Source organism: Phyllosticta citriasiana (assembly GCF_038021145.1).
Source record: "Phyllosticta citriasiana strain CBS 120426 chromosome Unknown IWZ02scaffold_3, whole genome shotgun sequence".
Classification (NCBI taxonomy): Eukaryota; Fungi; Ascomycota; class Dothideomycetes; order Botryosphaeriales; family Phyllostictaceae; genus Phyllosticta; species Phyllosticta citriasiana.
The window spans coordinates 817,726-841,278 of record NW_027117280.1 but is presented as its reverse complement, the minus strand read 5'-3'; the positions used below and the strand labels follow the sequence as shown (position 1 = coordinate 841,278).

At 54.5% G+C, this 23,553-nt stretch overlaps 7 protein-coding genes across 7 annotated transcripts; 4 read left to right on the top strand and 3 right to left on the bottom strand.

Moving 5' to 3' along the window:
* The first annotated feature begins 1,080 nt into the window (after positions 1-1,080).
* IWZ02DRAFT_444112 (peptidase family C50-domain-containing protein) lies at positions 1,081-7,981 on the top strand. The gene is made up of 3 exons (XM_066767082.1): positions 1,081-4,310; positions 4,363-6,676; positions 6,726-7,981. Exons 1-3 carry the CDS (start codon positions 1,129-1,131, stop codon positions 7,719-7,721), a joined length of 6,492 nt encoding a protein of 2,163 aa, XP_066625142.1. The 5' UTR covers positions 1,081-1,128; the 3' UTR covers positions 7,722-7,981.
* On the bottom strand, positions 7,982-9,207 carry IWZ02DRAFT_444110 (uncharacterized protein). The gene has a single exon (XM_066767081.1). It carries the CDS (start codon positions 9,169-9,171, stop codon positions 8,149-8,151), a length of 1,023 nt encoding a protein of 340 aa, XP_066625141.1. The 5' UTR covers positions 9,172-9,207; the 3' UTR covers positions 7,982-8,148.
* Positions 9,208-9,318: 111 nt separating this feature from the next.
* IWZ02DRAFT_444109 (uncharacterized protein) lies at positions 9,319-11,804 on the top strand. Its single transcript, XM_066767080.1, has 6 exons — positions 9,319-9,535; positions 9,654-9,891; positions 9,942-10,453; positions 10,504-11,112; positions 11,174-11,246; positions 11,302-11,804. Coding segments are annotated over exons 1-6 (1,722 nt in total). The 5' UTR covers positions 9,319-9,533; the 3' UTR covers positions 11,590-11,804.
* Positions 11,805-11,835: 31 nt separating this feature from the next.
* Positions 11,836-14,946, top strand: IWZ02DRAFT_177776 (uncharacterized protein). The gene is made up of 4 exons (XM_066762248.1): positions 11,836-12,067; positions 12,152-12,381; positions 12,437-13,672; positions 13,798-14,946. The coding sequence occupies exons 1-4, from the start codon at positions 12,048-12,050 to the stop codon at positions 14,598-14,600; spliced, it is 2,289 nt and encodes a 762-aa protein (XP_066625139.1). The 5' UTR covers positions 11,836-12,047; the 3' UTR covers positions 14,601-14,946.
* A 2,601-nt stretch (positions 14,947-17,547) lies between these two features.
* On the bottom strand, positions 17,548-18,105 carry IWZ02DRAFT_430690 (uncharacterized protein; the record flags this gene model as incomplete). The annotated part of the gene is made up of 1 exon (XM_066766096.1): positions 17,548-18,105. One exon carries the CDS (start codon positions 18,103-18,105, stop codon positions 17,548-17,550), a length of 558 nt encoding a protein of 185 aa, XP_066625138.1.
* A 278-nt stretch (positions 18,106-18,383) lies between these two features.
* On the bottom strand, positions 18,384-19,234 carry IWZ02DRAFT_177764 (uncharacterized protein). Its single transcript, XM_066762247.1, has one exon. It carries the CDS (start codon positions 19,073-19,075, stop codon positions 18,611-18,613), a length of 465 nt encoding a protein of 154 aa, XP_066625137.1. The 5' UTR covers positions 19,076-19,234; the 3' UTR covers positions 18,384-18,610.
* A 403-nt stretch (positions 19,235-19,637) lies between these two features.
* Positions 19,638-21,729, top strand: IWZ02DRAFT_430689 (Vps5 C terminal like-domain-containing protein; the record flags this gene model as incomplete). Its single annotated transcript, XM_066766095.1, has 5 exons — positions 19,638-19,668; positions 19,730-19,810; positions 19,871-20,370; positions 20,425-20,805; positions 20,857-21,729. 5 exons carry the CDS (start codon positions 19,638-19,640, stop codon positions 21,727-21,729), a joined length of 1,866 nt encoding a protein of 621 aa, XP_066625136.1.
* Between the last annotated feature and the right edge of the window lie 1,824 nt (positions 21,730-23,553).

Below are 23,553 nucleotides of genomic sequence, written 5' to 3'. Positions count from 1 at the left end.
CTCCTTTCATTTCATCGTTGTTGGCTTTCAACCCCCGGTTTAGTGGCTTGGTGAAAGGACCCAATGAGGGACTGTCTCTTCAGCTGGACTTTTTTTTCCTCCTCGGCGAATTCCATGGCAGGTCGAGATTAATTCGTTTCCTCGTTGTTCCCTTCTTCTTGTTCTTTTTGTCTCTGGGAGTAATGGGGCTATATCGTTTCTCAGCAACTCGTCCGATCAGATGAGTAGTGAAAACGGACGGCAATCTGGGGATAGCAGCTGGACGATGATGCGGGAGGTGGCTGGGCATTTTCTTCGTGTAGTGTATTGGATCAAACGACCCAGGCTAGCTGAAAGGAAGGAATGAAGCTACGCAGGAAAATTCTTTGGCCTGCTGGCTGGCTGGGGCGCCAACAGGCTTTTTCTTTTAGGGCAGTCACGATGATGGGACGGACTACGATTGATTATTTTGATTGATATCGGGCAAGGGACTGGGGGTAGGTAGGATCGGGCAGGGCAGATCTAAAAAAGCGCACGAAAGCAGTTCTTATGATGGCTGGAAAATGGAAAGACGTTCTTCGCTTTTTCATTTCCCTCTCCCGTCCCTTCTTCCATCTCTACGTGGCGCTTTTTTACTTTTTTTGTCACCCCTTGCGGATCACTGCGTGTTTGGCGCTCGTGGCCTGAAAAACTCATTCAGTCGTTTACCCTGACACAAAATGGACAGAGGTGCGGACAGACAGACATGAGATTGATGATGTGCAGTTTGAGGGAGTAAGAAGTGGTAAAAATTACAATAAAATTGACGCTCTGGTAGCCATGACAATACAAGAAATCTTTTGTCAACGTCAACTTCAGCAGGGCTGGCAAGAGCAGCGTGACCACAGCACGTTGGACGCTGGCTTGAATGCTCTGACAGACCTGGTCGCTAAATTTCAACGATGGACAGGAGAAGGTACCTACATACCTAGGCAAGATGGAGGACAAGATGTAGGCTTAAGGCCGGGGGTTGCCGTTTCCTGGGCAACGCTGGCGAAGCTTGGCAAACAGGCATCACCCGCATCCGATCCGCCATGACGCGCCTGGAAGCCAGACACTAATGTGCAAACTCCACGACGTGCTTTTCAGCACATCTAACACCACGCCGATATGACGGCAACCGGCGCAACATCTACGCGCCCCAAAATTGATCAGCTGAAAGCCTCGATCGCCTCCGCCTCGAGCTGCCCTTCAACCTCCGTCGCCTCTCTACAAGAACTTCTCGGCGCCACCTCAAAGTCGACAACGCCCGAGGACAAAGAGAACGCCGAGCCAACAGAGTGTGATGCAGCAAAATCTTCACAAGCCCGAATAAAATCAAAGAAGACAGCAGAAAAGGTTGTCAATTCGCATTCGGCGCCTCAGCTTTCGTCTTACGACAAGATCGTCTTGGCCACAGAAGTTGTGAATCTCTCGCTCAAGTCTCTCGGCGAAGGCCTCAAATCATCTTCAAAAGCACCCGATCAGACGACATCTACCACGAAACAATCATCCCACAGGCGTGATGTCTTGACAATTTCTGCCAGCTCTGGTCGCAACCCGAAAAACGTTGGCTCTCGGGCTGGCGCTCAGCGCTCGACCGCCCCCCTCTGCTCAAGCAATGACCGTCAGATAACACAAGATACCGCATCCAAATACCCGCAAAGCTCTGGGCTTGTCGCGATAGCGGAATGCGCAAGACTGGCCTTCGCATATTTGAGGACGCTGGAAGCTTGGAAGACATCGGGCAAAGACATGCCCCCATTGCAGGTCGAGAATGGGATGCTGTCGTTGATCGGAAAATTGATATCTGGTGGGATGGATTATCTGGCTATGAAAGAGCTCCGGATCTTGAAACGACGGCTGGAAGGTCATATGCGTCCAGTGGACAGAAAAGGATCAGAGTCTGCTCAAGAGAAGAGACAGGAGACGCTCGCAAGTCTACTGCAGCTCGAACCCATCGATCTGCAAAGTCCAGTTCTGCCTCTGGTTGTTCAACACCAGTTGTACGTCCTCAAGATCATCGCAAGCAGCAGGAAAGTGGCAACCATCGAGTCTGCTTCCAAATATCTTCAGCTATCATCGCAATCCTCACCGAAAAGCCTGCTGTTGTCCCTCTCGGAGAGGTCTGAGCACAAAGACAAAGCTGCTCGTCAGCTCGAGACAATCTCCAAAATCTTGCTATCGCTCTGTCCAAGCATCCTGGCATCTGAAGACCAAACAGCATGTGATCGTAGTCACAGCCCTTCTCCAGAGACAGCTTTCAGATTGCAGTCCCTCGCATTTGAAGCTCGAATCCAATGGTGGAACCTGTCAAAACACCATGGAGACTATGCAAAGGACCTGTTTGATCCGTTTTCCAAGTGTCTGAAGGCTTTTGAGCGCAGATGCGAGGCACCAGCAAAGGAAAAATACGAACTGGCCGTGGAAAATTTTCGGCGGATAGAAGCCATAGGGAAAGCGGATTCAGGGGCACGCGGATTCGAGGACAGTTTCAGCTCCAGGAGAATTCTTAGTGCTCTAGCACAAGCTGCTGGTTTGAACCAACAAGCTGTCGACTGGATGAGGGCAACAGAGCTACCGCACAGCTCCCCGGCGACCATACCAACCCACCTTGCGGTGCAAATACGCATTGCTTCTCTTTCGCTCGAGGACAGACATTCGGACGAGGGAAAACAGAACGTCCATACAAACATCGAAGCTGTTTTGGACAGCCTCCGCGAGAATCCGGACCTGGATTCCACGGCTCTGCAGTCTTTGATCACGGAGTTCTCTGGGCTGAGGAAAAAGGCAGCTTCAGTCTGCAGCGAATCTACAGATGACCGACTCCTGCAGCAGAAGTGCTTCTTGTTGATCACCGCGCATGCACGACTCTTGTCCAACTACATTTCCACAACTGCTGAAGCCATTTCACTCCGAATAGAGGTCGAATCCTTATCAAAAGAAGTCAAGAGCACAGTGGATTCTGTGGCTTTGGGATGTAGGGCGCTTGTTTCGAACGGAACCATAAAGTGGGATTCCCTGGACCAGAGCCTACAATATTGTGTATCGATCGTCGAGAAAGCAGAACAAGTGTTTGGAGACCATTTCTCAGGACTTCAGCAGCCTCAGTCCTACACACAGTACCCACTCGTCCGGATCTCCGGGCTCTACTGGCTCTTTAGTGCGCAGCTTCAGAAATCCGATGGCTTGGTGGAGGCAATGGTTCTGCCTATGCAAAAGGCCGTCGGGTTGCTTTTGCGTCGCTCAACGGAAGAAAGAGCCGCTGGCCTTTTGATTCTCAAGTGTCAAAAGCTCGGAGAGATCCTGGAATCGCTCCACAGGCCCGAAGATGCTGAAAAAACTTTCCTTGACTCCTTGAAAGCTCAGCTGCAGCCAGATGTGCTGCAAGATGCTGCCGACAAAGCTTCGTCAATATCCCTCTCACAGCTGATGGAGGAAGATCAATTCGCTAACCTTTTGAGGACCTTGAAGTCTTTACATCATTTGTCCTTGCGGAGAAGCCATGGTGACGAATCTTCTTCCAGCATTATCGATCGCCCTGAATGGGACATCGTTTCCAGAGGACTACTCCTGGAATTCCAGCTTGCTATCTGTTGCCAGAGCCATCTGAAAGGCCGGTATCCGGGAGTACTGTTGATGAATCCTATCCGTGCATTGTCGAAGACCCTATTCGACTTGTATGATGAAGCAAACTACCCTTTGAGACGTCAACGAGTGGCAACTTCTGTTCTTCGCCTTGGCCTGGACGGACAGGATATGCTTGACTCGTCACTGCGATACGACGCTCTTCAATGCATCGTTGGCAGCGGGGACTCTCTGGGATCTGACGAAAATCTGGAGAAATACCGCGAGCACTATGCAGCGTCACATAAAGTAGCCGTCGCTCTTTTGGAGACACCGCCATCACTGGACAAGCTTCAGCACGCTTTGCGAGCATGGCAGGATATCTTGGACAAGTCTAGCACCTGGCACTGTCTGCTTGATAGTGTAGATGACTTTGATTCCTGGTCTGTACAGCTCTCCGTTTTGGCCGACTTCTTTGGGATGAGAGGCATGGACCGTCTGAGGATCGTTACTCTGTCCATCTCCAGCAAGGCACTGAAACTCCAGGAACCATCGAATCCGGACTCTTTGCTTCGGAGCAGCGCTAACCTCGCTCAGCAGTACCTGGAGTTTGGCTACTCTGGGAGAGCGGGCTCAGTGCTGGCAGAAGCAAAGCACTCGTTGGAAGCAGCTTCGACCAACGGTGCTGTTCAATGGCACGTGGTATATGCGCAATACATACTCGCACTTGGGAATGGTAGTGGATGGTAAGTTTTTAGTCTGGGCCCTGCAACCTGAAAACTCACTAATAGCTGCCAGTATTGAAGCATTAGCAGCTGCGCAGAAACTTGCGGCCAAGGATGCTGGACCCCTGGATTCTTCTAGATCAACCTCATCTTTCTCCGCGCGGACAAAGCACACTCAATTGCTTGCCATCGTTTCCCTTGTGCACTCAAGACTGTCCCTTGCTGCTGGACACCCAAGCGAAGCTCTCGCACATGCAAAGCAGTGCGTCAACCTGAACAAGAAGATCTGGATAACTGTGGAAAACCGCACAAGTAAAACTGCAAAATCGAGCCAAACAAACGACCTCGATCATGTTCTTGACGGCGTCAAGAATATGTCTGTGCGGTCGAAGTCCCCCACGGTCACTTCCATGACCCATGCCGCTCTCAAGGGGGCGCAATTCTGGCCTTTTGTCCCGTCAATCTTCCGCGGACTGTTCCAACTTTCAAATGTCTTCGCCCATCAAGGCATGCTCCAAGAAGCAATTTACTATGCGGAGCAAGCATCCAAGGTTGCAGAAGCCGTTGATGCCAGCTCGCCGATGATTGCTTCACTCGGGTTGACTGCCAGGTTCTATCTCGACAGCAACCGGATCCGAGACGCAATGGATACTTTGGCTAAGGCTGCAACCTTCAAGGCACAGGCGAGGCCAAACGCTGATCTGGCATTGTACCATTGCGTCGCGGCCCGCGCTCACGAAATGTCGGATGATCTTAAAACAGCCGTAACAGAATATGACTCGGCTTTGAGCATCGTCTCGGGCCTCATCCAGCCCGAATACGTTCAGCGAATCGAAAGAATGAATTCAGATGACCAGGAAATCATCAAAATGATGTCAAAGCTAGATATTGAAGAACCTGTCCGCCGAGGTCGGCGAGTCGCCGCAAAGCAGACAGCTGCCGCCAGAAAGCCCACAAAAGCTGGGGTCGCCAAAGCCACGGATTTGAAGAAAGCGAGCGCAAGTCCTCTCTGCGCCAAGTCACCAGGCCTTGCAGATGAATTCCAATACCTCCAAGGTCTCCAGGCAGTCATCCTGTGCCACAAGGCCAACCTTCTCTTATCGAGAGACAAGCTTTCTGATGCTGTCGCCCTGATTTCTCAGGCAGAGCAGTTGAGCCATGGGATCGAAGCTTCAGTCCAACAACAATCGATGCGATTCCGTAGCTTAATGTCCGAGGCGATGAAGGAGATAGCTGCCGACTTTACATTTAATGCTCTCCCCGAATCAACAATCTCCTTTCCGGCATTGTCATGGAATGAACGAAAATTTTCCGAGTCATTTCAGCAGAAGCCCGCCTTTGCAGCAGCTCATTCCTCCGCGTCTGGCGCTGTTGCCCGCAAGGGAGCCAAAGGGAAAAAGGTGACGAAGGAGGATTTTAATGCTATCCTTCAGAAGGCCCGTGACTGCATCTCAGAAGCCCACACCAAAGCACTGGGCATCTCCTCTACATCGGCAGTCCACCGAGTCTGCAGCATGCTGAACGAAGTCACGATCCTCCTTTCTGCCACATCCTACAAAGGCTCGAGAGGCACGCTGCACCCTCTGTTCGCCGCCTATCTTACTGAGCTCCCGAAGACAAACGCCTTCGAGCTCGAGAAGAAGGCGATCGCCATTGAGACGCATCAAACAAGCAGAGCAGAGCTGATGAGCTGGCCGTCTCCGTGCGAAGATGCGCAAAGGCCAAGCAGACTTAGCGCTGCAGAGTTCCAGGCTAGTTATGTCGACATCATACCTTCGAGCTGGACCACAATATCGCTTTCCCTGAATGAGGCTCACGATGAGTTATACATCACTCGCTACATTGCTAACCAGTCGCCGTTCATCCTACGACTCCCCCTGTCAAGACACAAAGCCCGTGACGTAGACGAGGAGTTGTTCGGGTTTGAAGAGGCCAAATCTGAGTTGAAGGAGATAATCGACCTTTCCGATTTCAGCGTTCGCACCACGCAAGATCTGACCGCCAAAGGTGCAAAAACGGAATGGTGGGCTCAACGTGAGGCCTTGGATTGCAGGCTTCAAGACCTCCTGGTGAACATGGAAAACATTTGGCTGGGAGGTTTCCGTGGAATCTTCTCAGTGAAGAAGGGCGACAAGTCTCTGCTGGGGCGGTTCCAGAAAAGTTTCCAAAACATTCTGGACCGACATCTGCCCAGCAGACAGGGCAAGGGGAAGCAGGCCAAGAAGACACAATTGGACTCGAGGATTTTGGAGCTCTTCGTCGGTCTTGGAAATCCCGACGACGGCAGAGATCTCGATGACTCCTTGATGGACTTGGTTTATTTTGTCGTGGACATTCTTCAATTCAACGGAGAAAAGAATGCGTACGATGAAATCGACTTTGACGCGGTAAGTCGATGCATCCCAGCCTCTCATAGGCTTTACTGACATTTCCCAGATCATCATCGAGATGCTTGATGCTCTCCGAGCTTTCCACCAGGCTGCGGATCCTGCTCCCATATCCCGTCATACCATCTTAATTCTCGACAAAAATCTGCACGGATTCCCTTGGGAGTCTCTTCCTTCACTGGAGCAACTATCGATTTCGCGCCTGCCATCCATGTCGGCTCTTCGGGAAAGGCTGCTTGCAGTCCAAGCAGACGCTAGGAACGAAAGTCAGCCAACGGATGAAGTAGGACATCACCTCAGCTGCTCCTCCTTGAGTGGGACCAGCATCCTGAATCCTGGCGGGGACTTGAAGCACACGCAGCAAACTCTTTCTCCGCACGTCAACGACATGCCCGGATCATGGCTGAATTTGATCAATCGCACGCCCGACGAGAAAGTGTTTGAATCGTCAATCGCTGAGAAGGACCTGTTACTATTCTTTGGTCACGGCAGCGGCGCGCAGTACGTGCGCGGAAGAACGGTGAGAAAGCTGCGAAGCCGTCGCAACCAAGATGACAGCGAAGCAAGCAACATGCAAAAACCGCTGGCAACAAGCCTCCTTTTCGGATGCTCGAGCGCGCACATTACCGACAACGGCGAATTCGAACCCTCGGGAATGCTCTGCAGCTACGTCACAGCCGGCGTGCCCGCGGTCATGGGCATGCTGTGGGACGTCACGGACAAAGACTGCGACCGATTCGCCGTTGCGACGCTGAGCAGTTGGGGGCTTTTCGCCGCCACCGCCGCAAAAGATTCCTCGGATGGTGGTGACGAGACGACGGCGTCCAAGTCGCGGGCCAAGGGCACAAGCTCGAAGAGAGAGAAGAGCAGGAGCAGGAGCAGGGCAGACAGGGAAAATCGACATCGTCCCGTCCCTGCTGCCGCTGCTGCTGGCACTGTGGGTCTCGATGAGGCGGTGGCTCGGAGTAGGGATGCGTGTTATTTGAGGTATTTGAACGGTGCCGCGGCGGTCGTGTACGGCATTCCGGTTTTCCTGGACTCGTGAATAGCATGCGTGGGTTTAGGCGCATATTTCTTTTTTCTCGTTGTCGTTGCTTGGTGTTTGTTTGCGTTGGAGGTTTTCATCTTAGCGATTGGTGTCTGAGGGTTTGAAGCATTGGGCATGGATGGTGTTTTGTTTGTTGGCATAGTGGGCGAGACGAGCGACTTTTTGGACGGTTGTCCTCGATTGGACTACTTGTAGTCAAGTACATTTGTACAGACATAGACACGCAAAGCCCACTTGAACTGGTGTTTCCTGCAACCTGCAATAACACGATGGACTTCTCTGATATTAGATCTCAAGTTTTTCTATGGAAAGGTTTCATTGTACAAATGGATGGTAGATCCTGGTAATATCCTGCTTCCCATTACCTAGCACAGTCCTGTAATACACACGATGATATCATGTCAAAAGGCGACTTGAAAAAGTCTCAGTCGGAAGTACAAAGAAAAGGAATAGGTGCTGTGAGATGCCAGAGATCACCTGTTATTGCCCTGTCTCGAACCCACTGCTGGCACAGGTCCGTAGCATCGCCAGGCTTGCAGTAGAAAGGCAATGGAATCTCAATCGGACAAATTTCCAGCTCTCGTCCGAGAGAAGCTTTAACAGACTGCAGAGCCCGGGGCCAATGTGGTGAGTCGATACATCCAGTAATGGTCCACGAGCCGTCTTCAACATCGAGACTGAGGACCTTCAAATGGTGCTGCTGGGCCTTTGCCGCGAAACGGGGCCAGATGGCGACAGCGGCAGGCCACTCGGCGCGGGTGAGGGCAATGCACTCCAAATGTGGCAGCTCGTGGAGGCTGTCGTAGAAGTCAGGAGAGTCGTGGCTCTCGTTGTACAATGCCAGTCGCCTCAGATTGGACCAGGCGCGCCACACTGGCGGTTGTCGCAATGCAAGCAAAGAACCGGGCTCGTGCGTCGCGAGAAAGAGCTCGTCTCTCGTGCTCGTGAATTCTTCCAGGTTTTGAAGCTGCTCGAACGCGGCCCGCAGTTTTGGTCGCACGCTGAGATGGTCCTCGGCCGGGTACAGCGACCGCAGCGGGATGTCTATGACCAGACGGACCAGCGATTGCCGCATCAGAGAAAGCAGCTCGAAGGTCCACTGGGCAGTGGGCCAGTCATCGATGGTGTCTCTGGGAAACGGAGACAGGAACAAGCTCTGGAGGCACGGGAGCACGTCGACTTTGGGCAGAGTGCTTATTTGCTGTCGTGAAGGGTCCAGAAGTGCATGCAGCGTCAGAAGCAGTCGCCCAAGCCTTTCGGCCGAGTCTATCCAGAGGCAGTGAGAGTAGAGACGACGAAGGGCGCGGGAATAGGTGAGCCTCGAGACGAGTGTCAAGGAGCGGATTGTACGGGCGGTGATGTCAGATGGCGGAAGGGCAACGGCAGCAGGTCGAATACAGTCAACAATGGAGAGTATCAGCTCAGGAGGCAGTTTTGGCACCGTCATGATTTCATCAAATGGGTGAGTGTGTGGAGGTAAAGATGGTAGGTTTGTGTCTATCTAATGTAGGTTGCTGGTCTTGAACCCTTGGGTGACTCAGCAGCAATCTTATCTTATCTGCGGATCTCTAGAGAGCAGTCGCGCTGCGCGTGAAGCTGCCTCTACCGCCCGTCATCTGTATGTTGAAGTTCCCAGGCGCGACTCCGTTCATCGTTTGCCTTCACTTCACCCGTCCTCTTCCACCTCTGTCGCTTTTCCTCCCTCTCGGCGGTCCTCTTTGCTCTTTGTCGACAGACCGGTAGCAACCTCTGCTACGCGTCGCGCATCCCGTCACTCCAGCTGCCAACCACAAAACCGTCGCCTGCAGCATGTAAGTGCAATTTCGCCTCTTTCAATCCCAACTATCTCTTTACATCCGCCGTAAATGGGCGCATGCCGTCAAATCCACGATGCGCTCTGGAGGAACCTCAAAATAACAAAACGCACAGGTCTGAGCCCTTGAGAGAGAGCTTCGAAGGCATCTACTTGGACCTGTCCAAGCAGCCCGGAAGATGTCGCTTCGCAGAATCGGGCCTGGGTTGGAAACCTCAAGCTGGCGGCGACACCTTTACTCTGGACAGCAGCAATGTCACACAAGCACAATGGAGTCGTGCCGCGCGAGGTTACGAGCTGAGAGTTTTTACCAAGAACACGGGCGTCATCCAGCTCGATGGATTCCAGCAAGAGGTGAGCATGACTTGCGGAAGTGCTTGGCCTTTTGGACTAAATCGGCGTAGGACTTTGAGCGCCTTAGTAAAGTTTTCAAGATGTGGTACAGCATCAACCTCGAGAACAAGGAGCATGCTCTGCGCGGATACAACTGGGGCAAGGCAGAGTTTGGCAAGTCAGAGCTGTCTTTCAACGTCCAAAGCCGACCGGCCTTCGAGCTGCCGTACTCGGAAATCGCCAACACAAATCTTGCCGGCAAGAACGAAGTCGCCATTGAGTTCTCTCTCCCGGCCAACGGCGAGGACACCGGTACCAACGGACACTTGGGTGGCGCTCGAGCACGAGGAAAGAAGTCAGGCGGTGCCAGGGACCAGCTTGTAGAGATGCGCTTCTACATACCGGGAACCGTGACCAAAAAGGAAAAGAAGGAGGACGGCGAGGAAGTCTCGGAGGGTGATGAAGAGGAGGAGCACAACGCGGCCAGTCTCTTCTACAACACCCTGATTGAGAAGGCCGAGATTGGCGAGATTGCCGGTGACACATTCATCACCTTTGAAGATATCTTGCATCTGACACCCAGGTACGCAACGCGTGGTTTCTGGCGCAGAGGCAAAGCTAACCTTTCCACAGAGGACGCTTCGGTCTGGACATGTACGAGACTTCATTCCGCCTGCGCGGGAAGACGTACGACTACAAGATCCAGTATGAGGCGATCAAGAAGTTTTTTGTGTTGCCAAAGCCCGACGACATCCATCAGCTCATTACCATCGGCGTCGACCCGCCTCTGCGCCAAGGTCAGACGAGATATCCATTCATCGTTATGCAATTTAAGAAAGACGAGGAATTGGATGAGCCCGTGCCCCTCAACATTGAGCCGGAGCTCTTGGAGTCTCGCTACAAGGGAAGATTGGAGGCTCAGTACGAAGGCCCCATTTACAGAGTGGTCGCACAGCTGCTTCGGGGTCTGTCGGGCAGGAAGACGATTGCACCATCGCGCGACTTCATCAGTCACCACCAGCAGAGTGGAATTAAGTGTTCTATCAAGGCCAACGAGGGGCACTTGTACTGCATGGACAAGAGCTTCCTCTTCGTTCCCAAGCCCGCGACATACGTCTCCTTCGACCAGGTCTCGGTCATCACAATGTCCCGTGTAGGTGGAAACTTGTCGTCAAGCCGCACCTTTGACATTACGGTGTCGATGAAGAACGGGACGGAGCATCAATTCAGCAACATCAACCGGTAAGTATTCCTCGGGTCTTGAAACATGGGGCTGCTCTGGTGCTAATGCTCTTTTGTACAGTGAGGAACAGACGCCCCTGGAAGACTTCTTCAAGATCAAGAACCTCAAGACGAAGAACGAGATGACGGAAGATGTGAGTTTGATCAATGGTGGCGTTGTGCCCGAAAAGAAGACTAACGCAACAACAGAGCGGCGCTTTGCTTGCGGCCGCGCTTCAGGATGACCTGGACGAGTCGGAAGACGACCAAGCAGCAGTCAACAGGGGCAGTGCAGACGAAGACTCTGAGGAGGCGGATGAAGACTTCATGGCAGAGAGCGAGTCGGAAGTGGCCGAGGAGTTTGATTCAGCACACGAGAGCAGCGGATCCGACGACGACGAGGCCATGCCAGATGCCGGCGGCAATGAGGACGCCAAGGGCGATTCGGACACGGAGATGGCTGAGCGGCCGAAGAAGAAGGCTAAGACGGACAAATGAGTGCAGACACGATTGGTGGCGCGTGGTTCTGGGCAGAGGAGGGGACGCTTTGCATGGGTGCCAAAGGGGCACCACGGCGGCTTTGGATGGGACGGACAGAAAAGGCGTTATCAGCGGCTACTCGAGTGATTTGAATGGGCATGGTGGATTGAGAGATACCTACCTTAGCAATGGACCGACTACCTTACGTTGCGCCAAGGCCAAAGGCGGGTTGGGGTTGGGGTTGGGGAGGTTGCGGGGCTGGAGGTGCGCGTGCTTGTGCTTGTGCCTGTGCTTGTGCTTGTGCTCAGCTTGTGCTCAGCTTGTGCTCCCGTCGTGGCGTAGGTCGCGCTGCCCTGCCGTGCAACTGCACCTCTTCCTGGCCGCTACATGCCCACCCACCTCGACGCCTCGCTCGACTCTCAACCGTCTGCTCCCACGTCCAGCGCCGGAATGCGCTTCTGCCGACAGCTGGACAGATGAGGTCGCGCACGGGATGGTATGTTGGCCCTCGCTCCAAGGCCCCGTTGCGCTCCTGCTTGCCGCCGCCTTTGCTGACGCCGTGCCGCTCTCAACTCAACAGCCAGACGTGCCGCCTTCGAAAGCTGAAATGCGACGAGCGCAAACCCGTTTGTGGACCATGCGGCAAGGCCAATCGAGAATGCGTCTTCAATTCCGGTCTCATCTTTCGCCACCAGCAGAATGCGTCGATGAATCGCGACCTCGACGGCAATGAGTCTGGCCTAAAGGGTTTCTACGCGTACAAGAATACGTTTGAGGATGACGCCGTATGGCTCGACATACCCAAGAATGGTACGCGCTCTTCAAAGAAAAATACCCGAGCGGCAAAGTTGACATGTTTTCCAAGTGAGGTTTTGGAATACGACCGACCCGTACAATGAGCCCATGTCCCCAGCCTCGGAGACGGCATCGCCTACAGCAGCAGACCCAGGAGTTGAGCAATCGACAACGGTCCTTAATGGCTCTAGCAATAGACAATGGTCCAACCTGGCGCAGTCGCACAAGCAGACTTCAGCCCACGCTCTCCACGCTCTCTCTGCCGTGGCCACTGGCGACCATTTCCCGTACCTGCAACCACCCGCATCCCGCCAAGATGCTACGCCAGCGACGGATACGCCTGTGAGGCCCAGCACGACGCTATCCAGCATGCATCCGCCGACCCCCATGGCCCGCCAGAATGTCGAGTCGCCAATGTCACCTCCTGTGTCAATGACGTCGTCGAACCACAATATCGATTTCATTCTTAACCATCCCGCGGTTGCCTCACCTCCACTGGACCCGACTTTGAATTCTCCCTACGCTGCTTCAGGACGCGAGAGTTTGCATGGCAGGTCGGCGAGCTCGCGAATTTCCATCATCTCGGGCATGTTTGAGACGAGCAACGCCGAAACCGACCACGAGATTGCCTACCTACTACGTTACTATGCCGAGGGTCCTGGACTATGGATGGATCTATTCGACCTTGGGAATTATTTTGCTTCCTATGTCCCTATCAAGGCGCAAACAAACCCAGTGCTGAAATACGCCGCTGTGGCGTATGCAGCCAAAGCTCTGGGACGAGTCAAAGGCCAAAGGCCCATCATGGGTGGCAATGCCATTCGCAAGTCGCGCACCGAAGTCTACCCCACATGTCACGCAGTCGACTGGTACCACAAGGCAACCGAGTACTATGACAATGCGGTTTCCCTGTTGCGACACGCGCTGCAGGAAGACTCGCGCGGCATATCTCATGATGCGAGCACCTCAGAAGGGACATGGCGATCCTCAGAGAGTCACGATGATGCCAACTTCGGGCACGCAAATGGCAGCAGCTTGGCCGGATTCCCCACTTCGCGCTGCAATTCTGATGAGCTCCTCGCCGCGACGGCGATTCTGTGTGTATACGAATTCTTGGATGCATCAGGTCCCGAGTGGGCAAGACATTTGAGCGGTGCTAAGAGCCTGATTGACATTGCAAAGGACAGCATGATGCCTTTGCAGCTTCCCTCGCCCGGTGTTACCCTTCAACAACAACGGATATCGCTGTCAAAGGCTAGAAAGGCCACATTTTGGAATGTTGCAAGACAGGACATGCTTTCTGCCTGTGAGTGATTCCCTCTCAGAGCGCGGAGACCAAGAAGCACCCCAAGTGCCTGGACGTGGGTCTTCAAATTCTGGGGAAGCTGTATTTGCATTTTCAAGGTCCGACTTGGCTAATGAGAAGCAAAGTTATCAATGCGAGCCAGACACGGCTGGATACCGAAGATCTGCCCATGTGGAAAGATGCAGGGTTGCAAATAGACGACGAGACGGGATTCCTTCGACCATTTGAGCAGACGGGCAGCGGGTATCCGGAGAGTGGAGACATAATGAAGGAGGACATGATGTCCAACGCTCTCGTCTGGCTCATGTCCAAGCTCGTCAACTTCATGGCGGCCGGGGATGAACTCCCGCCGCTGCCAGGGGCGGTCTGGTCGCATGGGGTTTCGCAACGCACGCTGCTCGACTATTGGAAATACCTCAGGCGACAGTTTCAAATATGGTTCGAAGGGCTTCCCATCACCTTCAGGCCATGTGCGCGCATCGCTCCATCACGCATGCCAGGCTCACTGATAGAGGATGATTTGGACGCCGTATTGCCAGAGGTTTGGTACAGCCTTCCGATGTGCGCGTCAACGATGCAATCGTACCACATGTCTCAGGTGCAGCTCCTGATGAACAAGCCCCACGAGACGACTCAGGGTCGCACGACTGTCTATGCTCGATTCAACTCTTACGAGTCTGCAATCAGCGAATGCCAGGTGCACAGTCGCGAGATTGTCAGCATTGCTTTGTCTCGTCCCGACGCGGCGGTGCGCATCAACTCGGTGCAGCCTCTTTATACGGCGGGGCAGTGCCTTGCAGATCCACGGGAACGGAGACTGGTTTTAAAGCTGCTGAAAGACATCGAGGTGGATACGGGATGGGCCACGGAGTACAGAATGCGACAGCTGCTCGAGCAATGGGAGTGGAGCGAAGGCGACGTTACCTGAACGATGGCTCAAACTTTCCGAAAAAGCACTTGCTTTTCAGGGACAGTTTATCGATATTTCCCAGCCTCAATCGAGGCCTGCCGCTTCGAGTGCACAAGACATTGCGGTCGAGACTTTGCAGTGGTCGGGGCTGGCAAGAGAGATGCAGATGGTACGGAACGACACTTGATCTGGGAGACTGAGGTCAATTGGGCTGCTTGGGTGCTCAATCTGGGAGCTGCTTCGGAATGCGGTGCTCATTGCATAGGCCAGAAGGGCTGGAAAGAGATGGTCGAGGAGATCAAGGGCCAAGGAGTGGGCGGTGGTGCTAGAAAACAAGACAGCAGCAGCACGAGCAATCGAGAGCGATCAGGGACGGATCTAAGAAGATCAATGGGAGAAGAAATTCAGCGGTCGAGAATGACGGTCAAAGAAACCTGGCACTCGCACTGGGACAGGCGACGAAATTGATGTTTCGGTGATGTTGGCAGCAGGCACGCTTTTTGCCCCCAGCCCCAGCTAAAAGCCCAACGGATTCACACGGCGTCGATCTGCGAACCGGGCGCACGCTGAGGGGGGCAAAAACCGGGCAGGGAGGCCCAGGAGGGAAAGACACCTCAGTGCTTCAACCACCACCATCAAGCCACAGGCAGGGCAGACAAGTGACGGCGGCGGTGCTGATCCACAACCACACACGCACGCAGGCGCATAGCATGCTCATTCGCTCCTCGGCCTTGGGAGTGGGTAGGTATTTAGCAAAAAAAAGTCGGCCAATCAGCAGCAGAGATAAAAGTCAACATGACGTTTTTCGTGCAACAATGAACCATCATCAATGGACCATCGAGAAGATGATGCCCGATGCCCTGTACGCCCCGCACGGCGTGGGCTCCGGGGTGCACACGTTCGTTCGTTCATTCGTCACAATTATCGAAGATGCAAAAAACCAGATTCGTCCATGCACACATGCATGCACAGATGGATGTGATTTTGAGATCCTGGTTGCATGTCGGTGGCGCTGCGCTGCGCTGCGCTGCGAATCGGTTGCCCTGGCGAGCGAGTGAGTGAGTGAGTGAGTGAGTGAGTAAGTGAGGGCGTTCGGTCAGTTCGAAGAGCAGCGCGTACGTAGACGCGGCTTCAGGCTGGAAAAAAAAAAATTAAATAAAAATTGAAAAAAAAAAGCGTGAAAAAAAAAAAAAGGCGTTAGCATTTTGTTACCTGCATGTCTCACGCGAGTCAAAGATCCAAGAAAGCCGACGAGCGAGCGAGCGATGAAAGAAAGCCGCTATGGGCGCAGCACCACCGCGGGAACAAGGTTAAGTAAGTGGTGTTGGGGCGGTTAGGTTGGCATTTATCCATCATTTCTATGCGATCGCGACGACGATGGTGTTGTTGATGATAGAGGTCTGGGTGGATGATCAACAGGCAGCAAGCAAAGAATCAAGACGGGGGGCGAAACAATCGAGAAGGCGGAGAACGCGTGTATGTATCGGCTATCGACAATCGGCCTATCGATAATCGACCATCGACAATCGAGCGACGGCAAGCAAGCAAGCAAGCGAAGGAAGGAAGGCTGTCCGGGCCACAGCAACGATCGGCGCACCGCCACATTATTCCCCAGATCTTCGATGGACAGCTGCGACCTCAACTGGAGCCAGGTCCTGGGTGGTGAGTGGTTGGTTGGTTTGTTGGTTGGTTGGCTGGTTGGTTGACTGGCTGTGATCCTTCGCTCGCTCGCTCGTGGGTGGTGGTGGCCATCTGACGCAGCCAGCTTGCGCACGCCTCGCGGCCAGCACTTTTTCGCGATCGCGCTGCTACTCTGCGATCCGCATTGCACGTCAAACACCCGACTGCCATCGTCGATGATGATGATGATGATGATGATGATGACTGCCTACCACCATACACCCTTTTCGTCGCTTGGTGTGGGCCAATTGTGAAGAATGAAATGCCATTGCCCCCCCCCCCCCCCCCCATCTGCCATGTGAGTACGCCATCCATCCGTCCACCCCGTCCATCTGGCACTTGGCTGGGCATGTGTTGACCCCCTCCCTGGTTGTGCCCCGCCATGTCCTGCCCTGCCCTGGCCTGCCTTGTCTTGGTCCATGCGTTTGCATGCATGCTTGCTTGGCTGGTTTCGACTCCGTTTGCGCCTGACAGAGTCACAACCTTTCTTGGCTACGCGTCTCGCGCCCTGTTTTGGGTGCGACAGAGAGTAAGAGAGAGAGAGAGAGAGAGAGAGAGAGAGAGGGCGGCCGAAAGCAGAACCTTTTTTCTTCTCATCACGATCAGAGACATTTGCAATATCGCGCGGTGTGCATGCGGAGAAGGGGGACACACACGTACACACATACGAGCATACACGAGGAGGGAAAAAAGGCGACCAGTTTGCTTCGTCTCATGTTGATTGGGATTTTCTGCAAAAACCGCGATGGCGTGCTCAAACACAGGCGCTTTCCAAGCTTCCGTGTTTTTCCCCCGTAAAACTCCTGACCCATGGGTATCGTTTTCGTTACATTGGTTGCGACCGTTGCTTTGCACATGGCGCGGTTACCGTCCAGCGGCAGCCCCATGCATCTTGTCACATTCCCCTTTCTTCCACTTTCACATCACACCCCTGCAGAACTTCCTCGACGCTTGCCGCTCGAGCGCTGCAGCACCTGGGGGCGCCTTGCACATGCCCCGCCAAACAAGAGATCCTGTTTCAGTCTGATGTATTTCTCCCCCTTTGACATAGAAATAACGCAAGCGTTGTACTTCCAAGACATGCACCACTGAAGGCTGGGCGCGAGTGGAGCTGACGTGGCCATGACGTGCTCGGTGTGGTGCACATCAGGAGCCATGTTGAAGCCGCGGTGGCTGTGCTGCTGTCGTGTTCTCCTTTTGCTGAAGGGCCAGACGTGACCTCATTCAAAGTAATATGGTTGGTAATTCGGCGAACGAAGTCGAAGCCGAAGTTGGCGTAATATGTTCAGCCATGTTGGTAGCCCACCATGTCGGCACAGCGTGTGCAGTAGTAGGAATTCATTCCCCAGCCGACCATGTCCTTGGACCCTTGGCTTCCGCTGCGGTGGCAGCGTGAGCAGCGGACGAAGTGGAGCACGGGGGTGCTTGCGGATGAGACTGAGCCGCGTGCCGAAGAGGAAGAGGACGAAGAGGCAGAGTTGGTCGAGGGAGCGCGGGTGTCGATTGGGCTCAGGTCCAGGACGTCCTGGACGGGCTGGGGCTGCGGACGATAGGCGGCAGCGGTTTGCAGTTGCAGGACCTTGGACGAGGAGGATTCCACGGTCGACATGTTGTTGCTGAAGGAGACTGGGAGAGGGTTCCTAGCAGCCAGTAGAGGGTTTGAGGGCTCCGAGGGCGTGTTTGGAGAGAGTATGTCGTAGTTTGGGCCGGGCGAGGGAGTCTCGGACGAGTAGTGGGAAGAGCAGTCGCTGGCAGAGGATGGGACGTAGCTGAAGTAGCAGAGCTGAGGTGTGACGGATGACGAGGGCATTCCGGTAGTGGTGGTGTGGAGGTCGACATACATTGGATGGCTTGGAAGGAGACGGGGGCAGCGTGAGATATTTCTACTGCGCATCGAGATCCGTCCAGATGGCCGATGATCCCGGCGCGCGTGTGGCTGACAGCTAGCTGCTCGAAACAACGAGCGCCCAAGTCTGGCTGCGACCACCTCTCTCGGCCCTCGCTCGCTCGCTCCCTTTCCCCTCGGTTCTCGACTTACTCTTTCGACCTCTTCGCTGAATCTCCACACGCCCGTTCCAGGCCGGCCCTCTGCTCCCCTCCTGCCTTGATAAACGCTTCTACCTCCGACCTACTGCACCTTCAGGGATCCTTTGCATTCCTGGCTGGCTGCTGTAGCTTGGGAAGGAAGCCCCAGCTGCGAGGCTGTGTTGGTACCTTACCTGCCTGCACTCTCTCTTAAAAGGGCATGGATGGCTCTGTGTTTGCTGCCTACTCCGCTATACCCGCCGCATCGCATCCATGCCCTGTTTCGTCGGATCCGTGACTCGACGTAAAAGCCTGCGTTTGGCCTATAACCACGTTGTCGCCGTCCGTGAAACACCAAGACCAAGGCATATATGATTTAGATTTTGCGCGCGCGCTTGCTTGCTTTGGTGATGGCGCCCACCTTGGCAGTAGACCCAAGCCACCTCTCTGGACGGCACTGCCACCTTACAAATGCCGGACGCGTTGGTCAACAGCTTTGAATTGTAAGCAGGAACCAGGAAAGACGGTGGACAATGGATCGGCGCCGAAACGGCCACCATCACCGGAAGCACCACTGTTACCCAACAACCCCTTTGCCAACGTACGTCTCTTTCAATGCGCGGCAGCTCCGACTGGGGCCCTGTCCGCTGTTTGCCGCGGCCTCGACGCTGTAAACACAGGGCTCCAACTCCTTCTTGCCGTACCCGGATGAATCTCTTGGAACAAGTTTCAAGTCTCCAGACAGGCATAATTTGTATGTTTCCACCCACAGCTCTCTCGACCGACATGGGTGCAATGCAGGCTCCGCTTCTGCCAAGGCTCGAGCCAGAGTATGGTACAGTCACCCTGCCTTGATAATCGCAGAGTCTAGATTGTCGCTAGCCCCACGGCAAAGAAAACAAACAAGCCACTGTTCAAGTATACCCACGTGCAATGCTTTGATCTCACATGCAGTTTCACAGCGTTCCTGGCGTAGTCGTCCTACGGTGATACCCTAGGCATTGTGAAAAGGTTTCGAGGGCGGCTTTGAAGCAACCGCAGACCTCGGACGAGCCTTGCTTTTGGCCCCCTGCTTCTGGTGTGCCAACGAGTGGATATAGGGTTTGATCAGGCACGACGGTGCGGGACGGCTGAACCTGATGGGTGGCTGGGAGATTTGGTGATGTGCATGAGGTGGTGGAGTTGAGGTTTACGTGTGGTGCCGGTGCAGGTGCAGGTGCAGGTGCAGCTGGAGTCGCCTGGCTGGTCGGCCGTGCGCACGGACGCCGACGACGACCTACCGCGCCAACATCATCTCCAGGTAACTTGGTGCTGCAGCAGACCATCCTTTCCCCGCCACCCTTTCCCACCATGGATCTCCACGACGACCCTGCTTGGGGTGGTGAGAATCAATCCTGTCCTGTGCTCCCGTCGCCAGCTTGTCGCTGATGCGCCCCATGCAGATGTTCCGTCAAACCCCCTGCGGACCAATTCCGTCCAAGACGTGCCCCAGATCACCACCGACCAACCTGATGCCGACCAAGGTTGTTCAGTCTGTACTCTCAATCTGGATTGTCCATAATTCTGACCTTGTTGAGCTACAGCCAAGAGCTCCGCCGCCCACAACGAGCCGACCTCGTCCACCACCGCTTCCAAGGCTCCCAGGTCGCCAGGCAGACCCAAGCCCAATCGCCGGATAGGAGTGCCACAGCCGACGCGCCTCGAAACCGTCGACGACCCTCTCGGTCCACTTGGCGCCTCTACAGATTCCCTCAATGACTCCCAGGCTGACGAGCCCCCGGTGCCTCCCCAGAAGGAGCTCGCCGCAGGGCGGGGCTCTCGTCCAGCCACGGCAACATCGCAAGGTTCGCTTCGGAGCATGATGGACTCGGTGAATCTGGGCGACGAGACAGACGCTAGCTCCCTAGGGGCTAGGATTCCTCCCCCGGTACAGCCTGCGAGCAACAATGGCCCTCCTCGTCAACATCAACCCAGCGTTAGCGTCGAGCAGGCAGCCAAGCCAACCTTCAACATCAGCGTCGGCGACCCGCACAAGGTCGGGGATCTCACTAGCTCCCATACCGAGTACTCGGTCAAGACTGTGGTATGTTCGACCCTAAAACAAGAACAAGGAAGCTTTCGCTGACCATGGTATCAGACAACGTCAAAGGCCTACCGCAACCCAGAGTTCACCGTGTCCCGCCGTTACCGCGACTTCCTGTGGCTTTACAACCAGCTCCACAACAACAACCCCGGAATCGTCGTACCACCTCCGCCTGAGAAGCAAGCTGTCGGAAGATTCGATGCCGACTTTGTCGAATCAAGGCGACAGGCCCTGGAGCGCATGCTGAACAAGTGCGCAGCGCATCCAATTCTTCAGCACGATGGAGACCTCAAGCTTTTCTTGGAAAGCGAGGCATTCAACGTGGACATCAAGCACAAGGAACGGAAGGATCCGCTTCTCACGGAGAACAAGGGCATGCTTGGATCTCTTGGACTCTCTGTCAACACTGCAGGAAAATTCATCGAGCACGATGACGTGAGTTGCTTGTCATGCCTTCTTCAAAACTTGCGCTAATTGAGTCATCAGTGGTTCCACGACAGGAAGGTGTATCTTGATGCTTTGGAGATCCAGTTGAAAGGGCTGCTAAAGGCCACTGACACTGTCGTTGATCAGCGGAAGAGTCTCGCCGCGGCGTGCGGGGATTTTTCGGCCTCTCTACACTCCCTGGCGTCGGTCGAGCTCTCCCCATCGCTCTCGGAGCCGCTCGACGGTCTCTCGGAACTTCAACTTCGGATCCGCGAGCTCTACGAGAGACAAGCCCAGCAAGATGTCCTTACGCTCGGCATCGTCATCGACGAATACATCAGATTAATAGGCTCGGTCAAGATGGCTTTCCAGCAACGTCAGAAGTCTTACCACGCGTGGCACGTGGCAGAGTCTGAGCTCCAGAAACGGAGGGCGACGCAGGAGAAGCTTCTTAGGCAAGGGAGGAGTCAGCAAGACCGGCTGAACCAGTTGAGCGCCGACGTTGCCGACGCTGAGCGGAAGAGCAATCAGGCGCGGTTGCTGTTTGAGGACATGGGACGACTTATGCGCAACGAATTAGAAAGGTTTGAGAAAGAGAAGGTGGAGGACTTCAAGAGCGGGGTCGAGACGTATCTGGAGAGTGCGGTGGAGGCACAAAAGGAGGTGAGTGGGCTGGGTTCCCTCTCCTCACAAATTTGGACAGACTATGATGCTAACTTTACTCTTAAGCTCATCGAGCTCTGGGAGACCTATCTTATGCAGCTCGATGCCGAGGAAGAAGGGGCTCCGTTTGGCGCAACCAGTCCTCCGGTGGGCATCAAAGCCACTGATTTTCCGGGCGAGCATAGTGACAGCAGGCCGACGACGGCGCAGAGCGAGGATACCCATCATGAGGCGGACGACAGGCCGGTCTCGGCAGGCTCGAGCCAGTAATCGGGTTGGTCAAGAAAATGTCGGATAATGCAAAGCCGTGCTTTTATTCCTAAACGTTGTATGAGGGTGACGAGCAGGCAAGTTTTCAGGAGAGGAAATGGAAATACGAATGCATTCAAAAATGGCAGCAGCAGCATGGTCACGACTTTGTTGAAACAAGGTGTTGGATATGTGCATATCCATTGGGAATGGGACTCGTATCAGTCAAGTACCTCTCTTGATGGGCTGAGATTGGGTTGGGGGTGGGAGTGAAGTGGTGAACGACAAGTGCATCAATCCGTCGTCCATCCGTCGTTATGTAATATTGAGCTTGCTTCCTAGCTCGTGAGCAGCAGTACTTCTACCCCTCTCCCTACCTCTCTTCCCCTCTCTCTCACAGACAGCTGCCTACCTTATGAAACCGGTCTTCGTTTGGCTGCTACTGCCGCCTTGGCTCCAACTATTAAACATAGCACCCACGTACATGCCTACGTACCTAAACATACCCTACCTTCGTACCTAAATACCACATCTACGCACCTGCGAACTTAGAAAGCAACAGCTCGTACTACAACAGGATTGATTGACGAAGCTAGCGATGCTGGCTGGCTGGCTTGCTGGCTGGCAAAGCCGACGGACGGGACAAAATGCTCTCTGTCTTCGACGGGGGCAGACCTAAGTTTTGACTCGATTGCGCGGTTCGGCTCGGCCCGGCTCGGCCGCGGACACGGCGGCGGAGTTTGGGGTTTGTTTTGGTTTGGCACCTCACCTGATGTTGTTTTTGTTGTTGTTGTTGTTGTTGTTCGGTCGGGCGGTCGGGCGGGCGAGAGACCTGGGGGAGGACGTGGAAGCGGAGCGGAAGCGGACGCGGACGGGGATGCGGGGTCGGGCTCGGGCTCGGGCTCGGGGCACGAGGCACTGACTGGCTCGCTGTATGTAGCGTAGTGTACCCAAGGTAGTGCCGGGAACGGTCGTGGGGGGTTTTTTTTTTTTTTTTTCTTTTTTTGTTTGTTTGGTACGCTTGTATGTACCTAGTGACGGACGACAGCGGCGGCACGCAAGCAGACAGGCAGACAGACGGTACTGGTACTTCAACGTTGCATACGATTTAGGAGAAAGAAATGCTACCTTGCCGCGCCGTGGCTTCCACCTCCCTCTAATTACCTCTCTCTCCTCTACCTTCTATCTCTGTGGCTGGCTGGCTGGCAGGCCGGCGCAAACCCTTTTTGTTGTACTGTATCTGGTCTGGGCTGGGCTGGGCTGAAGAAGAAGATGAAAAAAATCGCTCACAAACAACGCCCGCGGCTGCCTGCCTCTCGCCGAACCATAGGGACCTACGAGCAGTACCAAATTGCCAATGCCATGTACGAGCCGGGGCTAGCGCCATCGTGATCAGTCCGCCCGGCCGCTCGACTATCCAGCCCGGCTAGGCTGCTCGCGTGCTCTAGGCGGGCCGTCATTTCCGTAGGACGCTGACGGACGGGACTTGTCGGGCTATTGGGTGACTCCTATCGGCGTTGTAGTCGTCCGCCGACCGTTCCATAGCCGTCGTGGGAGCGTGGATGCGCAGTGATTACTACCCTGACTCCTGTGACTCCCACGCGCCACGGCCGAGGAGGAAACGCGCCATGCTCCCGCTAGCTTCCATATCCTCCTTTGAAGGAGCTCGAGGCTGCAGCTTTGCTGAAGATGGCTTGCTGGCTTCGGCGCCGCCATCGAGATCTCGGATGCTCGGCAGAAAGGCGAGTTTGGTTGCCGACTTGCCGCTTGCTTGTTTTTCTGCCCCTTGACATAGATCGGTATTGTGGCGTCGGGAGGATGATTGGATCGATTGATGAGGGCCGC